The sequence below is a fragment of the Scyliorhinus torazame genome, chromosome 17 (assembly GCF_047496885.1).
Source record: "Scyliorhinus torazame isolate Kashiwa2021f chromosome 17, sScyTor2.1, whole genome shotgun sequence".
NCBI lineage: Eukaryota > Metazoa > Chordata > Chondrichthyes > Carcharhiniformes > Scyliorhinidae > Scyliorhinus > Scyliorhinus torazame.
In genome coordinates, this window is record NC_092723.1 from 76,649,797 (window position 1) to 76,666,902 (window position 17,106).

General features: G+C 50.3%; 1 protein-coding gene across 3 annotated transcripts in view; it reads right to left on the bottom strand.

Annotated features, from left to right (window-relative positions):
* Positions 1 to 1,062: 1,062 nt before the first annotated feature.
* Positions 1,063 to 17,106, bottom strand: part of klhl12 (kelch-like family member 12) — a 120,165-nt gene continuing 104,121 nt past the window's right edge. For all 3 annotated transcript variants that reach the window (XM_072480649.1, XM_072480650.1, XM_072480651.1), the window contains 2 exons: positions 16,699 to 16,885; positions 1,063 to 1,936 (listed from right to left, as the gene is read on the bottom strand). In XM_072480649.1, coding sequence (XP_072336750.1) covers positions 1,810 to 1,936; positions 16,699 to 16,885 — 314 coding nt within the window. In that variant the 3' untranslated portion in view covers positions 1,063 to 1,809. The remainder of the gene's footprint in view (positions 1,937 to 16,698; positions 16,886 to 17,106) is intronic.

Below are 17,106 nucleotides of genomic sequence, written 5' to 3' on the forward strand. Positions count from 1 at the left end.
GAGTATGCCTGGTTAGGAAATCTGCAGGCTGGTGCTAGTTCAGTTTTCTGTGCGCAGCCTTTTACGGTTCGACAATGCTCCTCTTGCCCTACCTCCCACTCAGTGTTTCTTCATTCAATATATAAATGTGGAGGGTTCGGCTGGTTCTCAGTTGAAGCTATGCAGTGTTAATGGACTTGCTGCACCTCAAAAGCTAGTATAATCATGCTGAAAATTATAAGGAATAATCATGAATGTACCACAAACGATTAAACACTCTACATGCACCATGTCATTTTAACGGATTGAATGTGCAGGCTGAACATTGATGGCAGTAATAAAATGTTGCTAGATTGTTACTTGTGGGTGTGGTGTCAAAATCACTTAAATACCAGAAAACTAGTTCATTTTCTCCATTAACGTATGAATTTTTTTTTTCCTTATTTAAAATTGTGGCACTTGCTACCACAGGAAGTAACTGAGGTAAATATCAGTTGAGGAGGAGCTAGATAAGCACATGGTGAAATGAATAGATGGCTGCATTGGTACACTTAGATAAGGATAGTTGTGTGTAGCATGAACACCAGCAAAGGACCAATTGGGCTGGTGAGCTTTCTGTGTTTCTATGCAAAGTTCCTTCCCTCAATCCAAGGACAGACGTCTTTACATTGCACCTTGTAGGCAATGGATATTGTTGCAAACATTTGAGTTCAGTGGTTCTTCCTACATCTTCCTGCTCTCTCTGCCGACAGGAATATCTTTCGTGGAGGCCTAAGCTTTAAAGTTGAGAAATGCTGATAAATTAAAAGTGCATTACACTTGGGGGATATGTATAGTCCTCCCTCACTGTTAGCAATGACTAAGGGGAAGTGAGGCAAATAACAATGTGGAGGGACAGTGAACAATTGGCTTCACAGTATGAAAGAAGATAAAACTGACAAATTAGGAAAGTGCTGGCATTGGCTATCCAGCCCTAACGTGTCAAAGAACTTTTAAAAATCGCCTGAGCAAAAAATTTAGTTGTTTTAATATTCAACGCCTCCAATATTCTTTCTATCAGGCACAGATTGCTGTTCAAACAACTTGTGGCAGAAGGGCTATTTTATTAGTGAGGTGTAATAGTTCACTTTATCTGTACACATAACTGTGGAAAGTCACCTTATAAATAAAACATTGTCACTCAGTGCTGGAAACATGCTCACTGGACAGTGCTCCCCAGAGCTGAATCAGTAACACAGTGAAAACAATACTTCCACATCAGTGCTGTCGCTGGAATCCGTTAAAAGATTTGAATGTCAATCTTGGCTGGTGTTTGTGGAAAGCATTTTGATTTGCACAATGTTAGGTTGCTACTAATTGCTCGAGATCGGGGGCAAGTTGAGGTGCTGCATTGACTGGGTCTTCAGTGTTCTGGCTCCAATACGCTGGAGGATAATCCCCATCAAAACACAATGTTAAGATTCTTTGAAAGGTTTAGGGTGGCAGAGCCAGGATGAAATGTGGTACATCCACTCTTCACATTTACACAAACAGAGGTCTTTCCTGTTCACGCTGCTCTCTGCATCTCCCTTTCGGGGGGACTGATTTCGAATTCAAACTCAAAAATGTTTTTGAAATGTCTTTTTCATTTAATCTCAGATGCAGAGCTTCAACTGTTTCTGTGCAAATTGTTGCTTGTTTACTAAAAGAATTACATTTAACTCGAAATATTGCACTTCAAGAAAAGGAGACACACACTCCAGCTGGAGGCAAAGGTGAAACCATGCCGAGATGCCTGGGTTTCATCCTCGGCTCTGTTATCAGCTGCTCCTCTCACTCACAGTAACGTCTTCACTTCTCGCGCAGTACACACACACCAGCATCACAGCGCTGAGTTCCCATTGAAGTTACCACATCCCAGCTGTCTATGATGGGGTCATAGCACTCTACGCTGCTAAGTAACGAATTCCCATCGTACCTGTCAATAATAAAGCAGAGACATGTTCGGTTTAGTAAAGGGGTTGGATTACAGTGTTGTTACTGGATTGGATTGGATTGGATTTGTTTATTGTCACGTGCACCGAGGTACAGTGAAAAGTATTTTTCTGGGAGCAGCTCAACAGATCATTAAGTACATGAGAAGAAAAGGGAATAAAAGAAAATACATAATAGGGCAACACAAGGTATACAATGTAACTACATAAGCACTGGCATCGGATGAAGCATACAGGGTGCAGTGTTAATGAGGTCAGTACATAAGTAGGTCATTTAGGAGTCTGGTGACAGTGGGGAAGAAGCTGTTTTTGAGTCTGTTCGTGCGTGTTCTCAGACATGCCGAATTTCCTTAGTTTCCTGAGGATGTATAGGCGCTGTTGTGCTTTCTTGGTGGTAGCGTCGACGTGGGTGGACCAGGACAGATTTTTGGAGATGCGCACCCCTAGGAATTTGAAACTGCTAACCATCTCCACCTCGGCCCCGTTGATGCTGACTGGGGTGTGTACATTACTTTGCTTCCTGAAGTCAATGACCAGCTCTTTAGTTTTGCTGGCATTGAGTGGTAAATGTTCTGCTGACGAGGGAGGGACTTGGGCTAAGGGACAGAGGAGGTTGGGGGCGGAGGCTGCCTGGGGGCGGACTGGTGGAGGTGCGGAGCATAGGCTAGAGGCGGGCCCAATAAAGGGGATGGCTGATCAGCGAAGGGGGGGAATAAACCCCCCAACTAGGCTGATCACCTGGAATGTTCGAGGGTTAAATGGGCCGATCAAGAGGGCACGTGTGTTCGCGCATCTTAGGGGACGGAAGACGGACGTGGTAATGTTGCAGGAGACGCACCTTACGATCCTGATCAATAAGCGGGTAGGTAGAATAGTCTCGGATGTGGGAGGTCGGTACATTATGGTCAGTGGGAAACTGGAGGGGGTGCAGGTGGTATTAGTAAATGTGTACGCACCAAATTGGGATGATGTGGAGTTTATAAACAGGATGCTGGGGAAGATATACCGGACCTGGATTCGCACAGGTTGGTCATGGAAGGGGACTTCAACACTGTTATTGACCCTGGCTTGGACCGGTCAAGCTCGAAAATGGGCAGGGTGCCAGCAATGGCAAAGGAACTAAAAGGGTTCATGGAACGGGGGGGGGGGGGGGGGGGCGGTTGGATCATGGAGATTTGGGCACCAGGGGAGGTGGAGCACAGAATCTCGCTCTATGCCGACGACCTGCTTCTATATGTATCGGACCCAATAGACGGGATGGAAGAAATCATGGGGAATTTGGCCAGTTTTCGGGGTATAAGCTAAATATAGGGAAAAGTGAGATGTTTGCGGTCCAGGCGAGGAGACAGGAGAGGCGATTGGGGGAGCTGCCGTTTAGATTAGTAGGGGGAAGCTTTAGGTACCTAGGAATTCAAGTGGCGCGGGAATGGGACCGGCTGTATAAATTAAATCTGGCCCGACTAGTAGACCAAATGAAGGACAATTTTCGGAGATGGGAGTCAGTAGCTGGGTGGGTGCAGACAGTGAAGATGACTGTCCTCCCGAGATTTGTTTGCATTTCAGTGTCTCCCCATTTTTATTCCGCGGTCCTTTTTTAAACGGGTCAACAAAGTGATCACTGGCTTCGTATGGGCGGGCAAGATCCCACGAGTAAGGAAGGTAATGCTTGAGCGGAGTCGGGGAGAGGGCGGGCTGGTGCTGCCAAATTTTAGTAACTGTTACTGGGCGGTGAACATAGCCATGATCAGGAAGTGGGTGGTGGGGGAGAGGTCGGCATGGGAGCGTATGGAGGCGGCTTCATGCAACGGCACCAATCTGGGGGCGTTGGTAACTGCGCCTCTGCCGTTCCCGCCGGCACGGTACTCCACCAGCCCCGTGGTGGTGGTGGCCCTGAGAGTCTGGGGGCAATGGAGAAAGCACGTGGGAGCAGATGGAGCATCGGTCTGGTCCCCAATCTGTAATAATCACCAGTTTGCCCCGGGAAGTATAGATGGGGGGTTCTGGATATGGCGGAGAGCAGGGATTGAGAGGATGGGGGATATGTTTGTAGAGGGGAGCTTTCAGAGTATGAGGGGGCTGAAGGAGAAGTTTGGGTTGTTGAGGGGAAACAATTTCAGGTACCTGCAGATGCGGGACTTCCTACGTAAACAGGTGTCAACCTTCCCGCTCCTATCGCTAAGGGGGATTCAGGACAGGGTAGTTTCCAGAGGGTGGTTAGGAGAAGGGAGCGTCTCTGACATTTACAAGGAACTTATGGGGTCAGAGGAGATGCAGACTGAGGAGCTGAAGCGCAAGTGGGAGTAGGAGCTGGGAGGAGAGATAGAGGATGGTCTATGGGCAGACGCGTTGAGTAGAGTCAACGCGTCCGCAACATATGCCAGGCTCAGCCTGATACAATTCAAGGTCATTCATCAGGCTCACATGATAGTGGCCCAGATGAACAGATTCTTTGGGGTGGAAGACAGGTGCGCAAAATGTGCGGGAGGACCAGCGAACCATGTCCACATGTTCTGGGCATGTCCGAAGCTTAGGGGATTTTGGCAGGGGTTTGCAGATGTCATGTCCACGGTGTTAAAAACAAGGGTGGCACTGAGTCCAGAGGTGGCGATTTTCGGGGTGTCGGAAGACCCAGGAATCAAGGAGGAGAAAGAGGCAGACGTTCTAGCCTTTGCTTCCCTGATAGCCTGAAAACGGAAACTATTAGCTTGGAGGGAGTCAAACCCCCCAAAGTCGGAGACCTGGCTATCGGACATGGCTAGCTTTCTCTGTTTGGAGAAAATCAAGTTCGCCTTGAGAGTGTCACTGTTAGGGTTCACCCGGAGGTGGCAACCGTTCATCGACTTCTTTGTGGAAAATTAATTGTCAGCAGAAGGGAGGGGGGGGGGGTAGTTTAGCTTAGAGTAGGGGGTCAATAAAGGTGGGACCTGTAAGGGAGGGAGATGGCTTTTGCACTATGTTTATAGCTTCATGTATATTGTGTATTTTGTTGTTGCTATAATACCAAAAATACCTCAATAAAGTGTTTATTAAAAAAAATATATATAGTAAAGCAGAGAACGTGAGAAATCCACTTATAACCAACAAGACTTTCTGTCAAAGGAACCTGCTGTCGGGCCACGTGGAAGACTGCAGGCTGGAAGTGTCGGGTAGCCCAGACTGAGTTGTCAGGATATTTCCCAGACTGAGTTATCAGGGTCTTTCCCAGGTAGCTGACGGAAAGCCAATAGAATCACAGAATGGCTTCACTACAAGAGGCCACTCACCGTGTCATGTCTGCTGCCTCTCTCAAAGAGCAATTTACTTTGTGTCATTCCCCAGCCTTTTCAACCTACCCCCTGTAACACTTTACTTTTCAGATAATGATCCAGTTCACTTATGAAGGTTTCACCTGACCCTGCCCCCACCCGACAATCACCATCCATTCCAGATCCCAACCACTCGCTGTGTGAATCCGCCTCCACCACACACGGACAGTGCATTCCAGATCCCAACCACTCAGTGTGAATCTGCCTCCGCCCCACACTCACCGTGCATTCCAGATCCCAACCACTCGCTGTGTGAATCTGCCTCCACCACTCACAGACAGTGCTTTCCAGATCTCAACCACTCGCTGTGTGAATCTGCCTCCACCACACTCACCGTGCATTCCAGATCCCCACCACTCGCTGTGTGAATCTGCCTCCACCCCACACACACCATGCATTCCAGATCCCAACCACTCGCTGTGTGAATCTGCCTCCGATCCACACTCACCGTGCATTCCAGATCCCCACCACTCGCTGTGTGAATCTGCCTCCACCGCACACTCACCAGGCATTCCAGACCCCAACCACTCGCTGTGCAAAGCTGCTTCCACCCCACACTCACCGTGCATTCCAGATCCCAACCATTTGCTGTGTGAATCTGCCTCCACCACACTCACCGTGCATTCCAGATCCCAACCACTCGCTGTGTGAATCTGCCTCCACCACACTCACCGTGCATTCCAGATCCCAACCATTCGCTGTGTGAATCCGCCTCCACCGCACATTCCAAATCCCAACCACTCAGTGTGAATCTGCCCCCACCCCACACTCACCGTGCATTCCAGATCCCCACCACTCGCTGTGTGAATCTGCCTGCGCCCCACACTCACCATGCATTCCAGATCCCCACCACTCGCTGTGAGTCGCCTGCGCCCCACACTCACTGTTCATTCCAGATCCCAACCACTCGCTGTGTGAATCTGCCCCCACCCCACTCGCCGTGCATTCCAGACCCTAACCACTCGCTGTGTGAATCTGCCTCCACCACACTCACCGTGCATTCCAGATCCCAACCACTCGCTGTGTGAATCTGCCTCCACCGCACACTCACCAGGCATTCCAGACCCCAACCACTCGCTGTGCAAAGCTGCTTCCACCCCACACTCACCGTGCATTCCAGATCCCAACCATTCGCTGTGTGAATCTGCCTCCACCACACTCACCGTGCATTCCAGATCCCAACCACTCGCTGTGTGAATCTGCCTCCACCACACTCACCGTGCATTCCAGATCCCAACCATTTGCTGTGTGAATCCGCCTCCACCGCACATTCCAGATCCCAACCACTCAGTGTGAATCTGCCCCCACCCCACACTCACCGTGCATTCCAGATCCCCACCACTCGCTGTGTGAATCTGCCTGCGCCCCACACTCACCATGCATTCCAGATCCCCACCACTCGCTGTGAGTCGCCTGCGCCCCACTCACTGTTCATTCCAGATCCCAACCACTCGCTGTGTGAATCTGCCCCCACCCCACTCGCCGTGCATTCCAGACCCTAACCACTCGCTGTGTGAATCTGCCTCCACCCCACACTCACCGTGCATTCCAGATCCCAACCACTCGCTGTGTGAATCTGCCCCCACCCCACTCGCCGTGCATTCCAGACCCTAACCACTCGCTGAGTGAATCTGCCTCCACCCAACACTCACCGTGCATTCCAGATCCCCACCACTCACTGTGTGAATCTGCCCCCACCCCACACTCACCGTGCATTCCAGATCCCCACCACTCACTGTGTGAATCTGCCCCCACCCCACACTCACCGTGCTTTCCAGATCCCAACCACTCGCTGTGTGAATCTGCCTCCACCCCACTCGCCGTGCATTCCAGATCCCAACCACTCGCTGTGTGAATCTGCTCCTACCCCACACTCGCCGTGCATTCCAGATCCCCACCACTCGCTGTGTGAATCTGCTCCTACCCCACACTCACCGTGCATTCCAGATCCCAACCACTCGCTGTGTGAATCTGCCTCCACCGCACTCGCCGTGCATTCCAGATCCCAACCACTCGCTGTGTGAATCTGCCCCCACCCCACTCGCCGTGCATTCCAGATCCCAACCACTCGCTGTGTGAATCTGCCTCCACCCCACACTCGCCGTGCATTCCAGATCCCAACCACTCACTGTGTGAATCTGCCTCCACCGCACTCGCCGTGCATTCCAGATCCCAACCACTCGCTGTGTGAATCTGCCCCCACCCCACTCGCCGTGCATTCCAGATCCCAACCACTCGCTGTGTGAATCTGCTCCGACCCCACACTCGCCGTGCATTCCAGATCCCCACCACTCGCTGTGTGAATCTGCTCCTACCCCACACTCGCCGTGCATTCCAGATCCCAACCACTCGCTGTGTGAATCTGCCTCCACCCCACACTCGCCGTGCATTCCAGATCCCAACCACTCGCTGTGTGAATCTGCCTCCACCCCACACTCACCGTGCTTTCCAGATCCCAACCACTCGCTGTGTGAATCTGCCTCCACCACACTCACTGTGCATTACAGATCCCAACCACTCGCTGTGTGAATCTGCCTCCACCCCACTCACCGTGCATTCCAGATCCCAGTGACCCGCTGTGTGAATCTGCCTCCACCCCACACTCACTGTGCATTCCAGATCCCCACCACTCGCAGTGTGAATCTGCCCCCACCCCACACTCACCATGCATTCCAGATCCCCACCACTCGCTGTGAGTCTGCCTGCGCCCCACACTCACCGTTCATTCCAGATCCCACCACTCGCTGTGTCAATCTGCCCCCACCTCACACTCGCCGTACATTCCAGATCCTAACCACTCGCTGTGTGAATCTGCCCCCACCCCACGCGCCGTGCATTCCAGATCCTAACCACTCGCTGTGTGAATTTGCCACTACCCCACACTCACCGTGCATTCCAGATCTCAACCATTCGCTGTGTGAATCTGCCTCCACCCCACACTCACCGTGCATTCCAGATCCCCACCACTCGCTGTGTGAATCTGCCCCCACCCCACACTCACTGTGCATTCCAGATCCCAACCACTCGCTGTGTGAATCTGCCCCCACCCCACTCGCCGTGCATTCCAGACCCTAACCACTCGCTGTGTGAATCTGCCTCTACCCCACACTCACCGTGCATTCCAGATCTCAACCATTCGCTGTGTGAATCTGCCTCTACCCCACACTCACCGTGCATTCCAGATCCCCACCACTCGCTGTGTGAATCTGCCCCCACCCCACACTCACTGTGCATTCCAGATCCCAACCACTCGCTGTGTGAATCTGCCTTCACCCCACACTCACCGTGCATTCCAGATCCCAACCACTCGCTGTGTGAATCTTCTCCTACCCCACACTCACCGTGCATTCCAGATCCCAACCACTCGCTGTGTGAATCTGCTCCTACCCCACACTCACCTTGCATTCCAGATCCCAGCCACTCGCTGTGTGAATCTGCCTCCACCCCACATTCACCGTGCATTCCAGATCCCAACCACTCGCTGTGTGAATCTTCTCCTACCCCACACTCAGCGTGCATTCCAGATCCCCACCACTCGCTGTGTGAATCTGCCTCCACCCCACACTCACCGTGCATTCCAGATCCCCACCACTCGCTGTGTGAATCTGCCTTCTCCCCACACTCAGCATGCATTCCAGATCCCAGTCACTCGCTGTGTGAATCTGCCTTCACCCCACACTCACCGTGCATTCCAGATGCTAACCACTCGCTGTGTGAATCTGCCTCCACCCCACTCACCGTGCATTACAGATCCCAACCACTCGCTGAGTGAATCTGCCCCCACCCCACACTCACCGTGCATTCCAGACCCTAACCACTCGCTGTGTGAATCTGCCCCCACCCCACACTCACCGTGCATTCCAGACCCTAACCACTCGCTGTGTGAATCTGCCTCCACCCCACTCACCGTGCATTCCAGATCCCAACCACTCGCTGTGTGAATCTGCCCCCACCCCACTCACCGTGCATTCCAGATCCCAACCGCTCGCTGTGTGAATCTGCCCCCACCCCACTCACCGTGCATTCCAGATCCCAACCACTCGCTGTGTGAATCTGCCCCCACCCCACTCACCGTGCATTCCAGATCCCAACCACTCGCTGTGTGAATCTGCCCCCACCCCACTCGCCGTGCATTCCAGACCGTAACCACTCCCTGTGTGAATCTGCCTCCACCCCACACTCACCGTGCATTCCAGATCCCAACCACTCGCTGTGTGAATCTGCCTCCACCCCACACTCACCGTGCATTCCAGATCCCAACCACTCGCTGTGTGAATCTGCCCCCACCCCACTCACCGTGCATTCCAGATCCCAACCACTCGCTGTGTGAATCTGCCTCCACCCCACACTCACCGTGCATTCCAGATCCCAACCACTCGCTGTGTGAATCTGCCCCCACCCCACTCACCGTGCATTCCAGATCCCAACCACTCGCTGTGTGAATCTGCCCCCACCCCACACTCACCGTGCATTCCAGATCCCAACCACTCGCTGTGTGAATCTGCCTCCACCGCACACTCACCGTGCATTCCAGATCCCAACCGCTCGCTGTGTGAAAAAGCCTCCGCCCCACACTCACCGTGCATTCCAGACCCTAACCATTCGTTGTGTGAATCTGCCCCCACCCCACACTCACCACGCATTCCAGATCCCAACCACTTGCTGTGTGAATCTGCCTCCGCCCCTACTCACCGTGCATTACAGATCCCAACCACTCGCTGTGTGAATCTGCCTCCACCCCACACTCACCGTGCATTACAGATCCCAACCACTCGCTGTGTGAATCTGCTCCTACCCCACACTCACCGTGCATTCCAGATCCCAACCACTCGCTGTGTGAATCTGCCCCCACCCCACTCACCGTGCATTCCAGATCCCAACCACTCGCTGTGTGAATCTGCCCCCACCCCACTCACCGTGCATTCCGGATCCCAACCACTCGCTGTGTGAATCTGCCTCCGCCCCACTCACCGTGCATTCCAGATCCCAACCACTCGCTGTGTGAATCTGCCTCCGCCCCACTCACCGTGCATTCCAGATCCCAACCACTCGCTGTGTGAATCTGCCTCCACCACACTCACGGTGCATTCCAGATCCCAACCACTCGCTGTGTGAATCTGCCTCCACCCCACACTCACCGTGCATTCCAGATCCCAACCACTCGCTGTGTGAATCTGCCTCCACCCCACACTCACCGTGCATTCCAGATCCCAACCACTCGCTGTGTGAATCTGCCCCCACCCCACTCACCGTGCATTCCAGATCCCAACCACTCGCTGTGTGAATCTGCCCCCACCCCACACTCACCGTGCATTCCAGATCCCAACCACTCGCTGTGTGAATCTGCCTCCACCGCACACTCACCGTGCATTCCAGATCCCAACCGCTCGCTGTGTGAAAAAGCCTCCGCCCCACACTCACCGTGCATTCCAGACCCTAACCATTCGTTGTGTGAATCTGCCCCCACCCCACACTCACCACGCATTCCAGATCCCAACCACTTGCTGTGTGAATCTGCCTCCGCCCCTACTCACCGTGCATTACAGATCCCAACCACTCGCTGTGTGAATCTGCCTCCACCCCACACTCACCGTGCATTACAGATCCCAACCACTCGCTGTGTGAATCTGCTCCTACCCCACACTCACCGTGCATTCCAGATCCCAACCACTCGCTGTGTGAATCTGCCCCCACCCCACTCACCGTGCATTCCAGATCCCAACCACTCGCTGTGTGAATCTGCCCCCACCCCACTCACCGTGCATTCCGGATCCCAACCACTCGCTGTGTGAATCTGCCTCCGCCCCACTCACCGTGCATTCCAGATCCCAACCACTCGCTGTGTGAATCTGCCTCCGCCCCACTCACCGTGCATTCCAGATCCCAACCACTCGCTGTGTGAATCTGCCTCCACCACACTCACGGTGCATTCCAGATCCCAACCACTCGCTGTGTGAATCTGCCTCCACCCCACACTCACCGTGCATTCCAGATCCCAGTGACCCGCTGTGTGAATCTGCCTCCACCCCACACTCACCGTGCATTCCAGACCCTAACCACTCGCTGTGTGAATCTGTCTCCGCCCCTACTCACCGTGCATTCCAGATCCCAGTCACTCGCTGTGTGAATCTGCCTCCACCACACTCACCGTGCATTCCAGATCTCAGTCACTCGCTGTGTGAATCTGCCTCAACCCCGCACTCACCGTGCATTCCAGATCCCCACCACTCGCTGTGTGAATCTGCCCCCACCCCACACTCGCCGTGCATTCCAGATCCCAGTCACTCGCTGTGTGAATCTGCCTCAACCCCACACTCACCGTGCATTCCAGATCCCAACCACTCGCTGTGTGAATCTGCCTCCACCCCACTCACCGTGCATTCCAGATCCCAACCACTCCGTGTGAATCTGCCTCCACCCCACACTCACCGTGCATTCCAGATCCCAACCACTCGCTGTGTGAATCTGCCCGCACCACTCACTCACCGTGCATTCCAGATCCCAACCACTCGCTGTGTGAATCTGCCCGCACCACTCACTCACCTTGCATTCCAGATCTTAACCAATCGTAAGGTTAAGCCAAGAACTACTGCCAGCAGTGACCAATAAACTGTGAGGCTGATGTCTTTGACCATTAACTAGCAGCAGTAGCAACAACTTCTTCAATTTATACAGCACCTTAATAAGGAGCTTCACAGTATAATTAAAACATTGACCAAAAGGAGTGATACTGGAAGGAGTGACCAAAGGTTTGCTCAAAGAGGATGGTTGAATGGGATTTAGTGCAGGATAGGATACAGGCAGCAGCGTTTCGAATGATCTGAAGTTTATGGAGAATAGCAGGCTGGCCAGAAGAGTTCTTTATACTCGATTCTGAGGCTTTCATCAGTAGGTGTACTGAAGTAGGGGCAGGAAAGGCTGATATTATGGAGGTGGTAGTAAGCTTATCTTGGTGGTTGAGATTATATGGAGACAGAAACTCAACTCAAGAGTCAAATAGAAGAATAAGATTTTGACCAGTCTGTTTCAGTCCAAGGCAAGATGAACTGGTGGCTAGGGTGCAGAATATGTGGAATGGGCCAATGGCAATGGAATTCTGTGTGAAGTGGTTGTTCATTGCATCATACCACTAGTTCTGTCCTGGAGATATTTACAGCACAAGGGTGGCACGGTAGCACAGTGATCCAATCAAGTTCAGAACCCCTGGTTCCAACACTGGTCAGACAATAAAAGTGTCTGACTTTAATTTGGTGTCAAATACAACACCAAGATTGTAATTAACCTGGTTCAGCCTTGGGAAAGAGATGGTGGCTAGACCCAGTTACTCATCCACCCTACCTCCTTCCCCCTCACCGACCCTACCATTTTACCCACCCGATCCCCTCACATACTTACCTTCGCTCCATAGCTTTTCAAAGATTTAGATTCTGTACGGGCCAGAGTACAGCAGCCAGTGCTGTAAAAAGTAGGTGTGGCTTTTGCACAGATTGCCCTCGCTGATGTCCCCGAAGTTTCCTGCGCTGGGTCAGTTTGGAAGTATCCCCCACCAGAAGATTGCCCAGAAAATTTAGAGGAAGACAAGTGGGTATTTTATTGTCTGACCAATGTTGGAACGAGGGGTTCTGAACTTGATTGGATGGACACCAGTGATATCTTCATTCCACGAAGCAGCTGTTAATGGAAACCATGAGAGGCAAATCACATCAACCTATCTGGAGACGTCATTGGTTGGTTTTTAACTCTCTAAAAGAGAGAAAATGTAAATCCATCACATGCCTGAAATTGTGGTTTTTGTATACATGATACAGCACAAAATACCAAAGCTTTAAAGTTAAGTACTAAATAGTTCAAACACTGAAGAACCTGACTGGACTCTCCTTTTCCAAACAATCTTCTGCAATCTGTGAAACCACAATCTAACAGAACCACATAGATTCTGAGTAATTCTTACACATTTAAAAAAAAATAATGTTTGCTTCATTATCACTGAAGCAATGAATGCTTTCATTGTTAACACCACAGGCATACTAACTTTGCAGATGTTTCATATGGCACTGAGTCATTCTGTACATCAATACTGCAGTGTCATACAATTCTTTAATTCTATCAGCTTGTTACTGTTGCCTAGCTGGTTAGTTACTGGCTCCCGGAGGCTGAAGCCATTGACATTGGTCCTCACACAAAGTCTATTTTTTGGAAAAGGAGAAAGTCCAATCAGGTTCTGCAATGTTTGAACTATTTGTTATTCAGCGATTAGCTTTAAAGCTTTGTTTTTTGTGTTGTATCATGTATACGAAAACTAAAATTTCAGGCATATGACAGATTTTCATTTTCTCTCTTTGAGAGAGTTAAAAACCAACTAATGACATTTCCATATCAGTTCATGTGATTTGCCTCTCATCGTTTCCATTACCGAGCTGTTTCATAGTGAATCTGCGCAGAAACCACACATACTTTTGACAGCACTGGCTGCCATACTCTGGCAAGTAAAGAATTTAAATGCCCCAAAGCTTCTTTGAAGAGCCACAGAGTGAAGGTCTGTATCGGAGGGGGTAGGGTGAGTAAATGGTAGGGTGGGGGAGGGTGGTAAGGTGGGTGAGATAACTGGGTGAAAGGGTAGGTTGGGTGGGGTGAGGAGATAGGGTGGGCGAGGTGGAATAGTAGATGAGGTAACTGAGTAGGGTGGGTTAGGTAAGTGGGTATGGTGGGTGAGGTAAGTGGGTAGGGTGGGTGAGGTAAGTGGTTGGGTGGGTGAGGGGCTAGGGTAGGTGAGGTAATTGGGTAAGAAGGTAGGGGGTGAGGATTTGGGCGAGTGACATAAGTGGTAGGATGGGTGAGGTAAGTGGGTAGGGTGGAAGCTAGGTAGAGTGGTGATGTTGGGTAAGGTTGGGTGGAGAGGAGAGCTCAGTGTGTGATTCGAGGGTCAGTTGTAAAGTTACCCAGGTGTTAGACTAGGATTTTTCTGTGTAACACATCCTGGGTAGATATTCAGACAAGTACAGTGGAACTGTCCAAAATCTCAGACTCTAACTCAAGAGTCAACGACTTTTTCGGAGGGACCCTGGAAACAGGGGAATTGTCCATCGGAAGTTCAAACCTCCTGGGCAATTCCCAATGAGTCATTGCATTGGGACATCTGAGGGGTCCCATGGCAAATCTTGGGGTACGTCTGGTCTCCGACGATCCCAAGACCGGAAATTCTGAGCCTAGGGAATGCTCGCACAATTCATAATCGTAATACAGGCTACAATATTTTCATCTTAAAATGTTGGAGAACTATCTTTAAGAGCTGAGTCGGTCACAGATTTCCCTGCGTCTTTAACTTTGTTAAACAGAACCACGAATAGCCCGCGGTCGTCCCACAACATTTAGCCTCACTTCCATCTCATTACATTCATCATTCCTGGCTTTGCAAGTGGCTCAGCAGCTTTACTGCAGGCTTAGTCCAATAAGCTCTTCACTTGTGCTCAACTCCAAAGCCCATCAAGATGGTGCCTTGTGTAGGTTACAGCTGAGTGTAAACCGGAACATATAGCTGCTAGTTGGCAAGTACTAGGAAGCAGATAAAGCAGAAACATTCAGTGTATTAAATCAGTTTAATTTGGAATTAAAAAAATGAGAAACGGGATAGCATCCAGTATTTCTATTTGAAGAGCTATTATGTTGTTTGATGTTTTATTATTTGCAGCCTGTCCATTCTGATCATTGCTGATAATGTGCAATTTAGAAGAGGCTTTTAATAGCCTTTTTATTATTTCACGCCAGGCCAGCATTTGTTGCCCATCCCTAATTGCCCTTGAACAGAGTATCTTGCTCAGCATTTTCAGAGGGGCAGTTAAGAGTCAACCATATCGCTGTGGGTCTGGAGTCACATGCAGGCCAGACCAGGTAAGGCTGAGAGATTTCCTTCCCAAAAGGACATTAGTGCACAAATTATTGGACAATTGACAATATTTTCATGGTATTCCAGATACTTACTAAATTCAAATTTTAACATCTGCCGTCGTGGGATTCGAACCCGGTTCCCCAGAGCATTACTCTGGGTTTCTGATTACTAATCCAGCGACAGTACTACTACCCATTGCCTCCCCAGAACTGTTGGGTGCTGCAGAACGGTAAAACAAAGATCTACACCTGATTCCATATGTGAGCTTCTCAACGTTGCTGGGCTCTCACAAATGGCAGTCAGGCTCATCCTTAGAGCAGTGCAATGCTGAGCCAACCCAGGCCACTGCTCAGCACATCCTTGTGAGAAGCAACAGTTTCATTCATATATCACCTTTCACACAGCAAAATGTCTCAAAGGTGCTTCAAAGGTGTGTACTCAGACAAATGTATCTGAGCTAAGGGAGGAGAAGGCGGTAGGAAAGTCAGGCTTAATAAAGGACTTCCAGAATGTGGGGTCTAGACCGAAGTTGAAGGCACCAACCATCAATTGTGGGAGGGAGTCGCGAGAGGCAGGGCCTCAGAATTTGAGGAATCCAAAGTTTTGAAGAGGACAGTGGAGTTGAGAAGATTACAGAATTAGAGAGGGGGGAGGCCAGAGCAATTTAAACATGCCAGTGCAGTTGCCAATGGGGCAAAGGGACTGGGGTCGGATAAAAGGTCAGAAATGAAGAAACACATTTGTACTCATAAGATGATGCGAAGGCTGATTTTTGTTCACTTTTGCGCTCCCCAGATGTCACAGAATCCTTACAGTGCAGGAGGGCTTTCGGCCCATCGAATATGCACCGACCCTCTGAAAGTGTACCCTACATAGGACATGGAAGTGGGCCTATCTCCATAACCCCGCCTAACCGTTGGACACTAAGGGACAATTAGCATGGCCAATCCACCTAACCTGCACATCTTTGGACTTTGGGATGAAACCAGAACACCCGGAGGAAACCCACGCAGACACCGGAAGACCGTGCAAACTCCACACAGTCACCCAAGGCCAGAAATGAACCCGGGTCCCTGGCACTGTGAGGCAGCAGTGCTAACCACTGTGCTGTCCCATTAAATTGTATTTGTGAGTTGACAAGCAGAGAAGTGAGCAAACGTAATTAATGTCGTAAGAAGTCTTACAACACCAGGTTAAAGTCCAACAGGTTTGTTTCGATATCACTAGCTTTTGGAGCGCTGCTCCTTCCTCAGGTGAATGAAGAGGTATATACCTCCTCATTCGCCTGAGGAAGGAGCAGCGCTCCGAAAGCTAGTGATATCGAAACAAACCTGTTGGACTTTAACCTGGTGTTGTAAGACTTCTTACTGTGCTCACCCCAGTCCAATACTGGCATCTCCACATCGTAATTAATGTCATCATTCTAAGTTATTTAATGCAATTTAGTATGTATGGATGAATGAAATCCTGCAGGATATTGGGCATGAGCTGCTGAATGATAAACAAAGCTAACACTATATAGAAAATGCAACACTTTGTCAGCATTCTGACATACCCAGCGATGGCATATAACCTCCCACGAAGCACTGCTGCTCCCACGTAGCATCTAGGAGTTGTCATGTTAGTTATCGTTACCCAGGAGTCTGTGCGAATGTTATAAGCTTCTACCGAGGCAAGGTGGGCGGTTCCATCGAAGCCGCCAACCACATAAATATGGTCATTCAGCAGAGCCACCCCTGCTCCTATGTAGGAGTAAAGAGAAGATGTAAAATACATTTAAATTCTGTTCAATAGAGAAAGGATCAGAGCAACTTCACTGAACAGTTGAAAATTCAGCTTAGAGTACAAGGGACCAGATATTAAAATAAAAGACCACCAACTCAGAATTATAATTCAGTTAAGCTTCACATTATTATGGAAAAGAACAAAGAGTAAAAGTATTAAAATAGGGAAAGGCTGATTT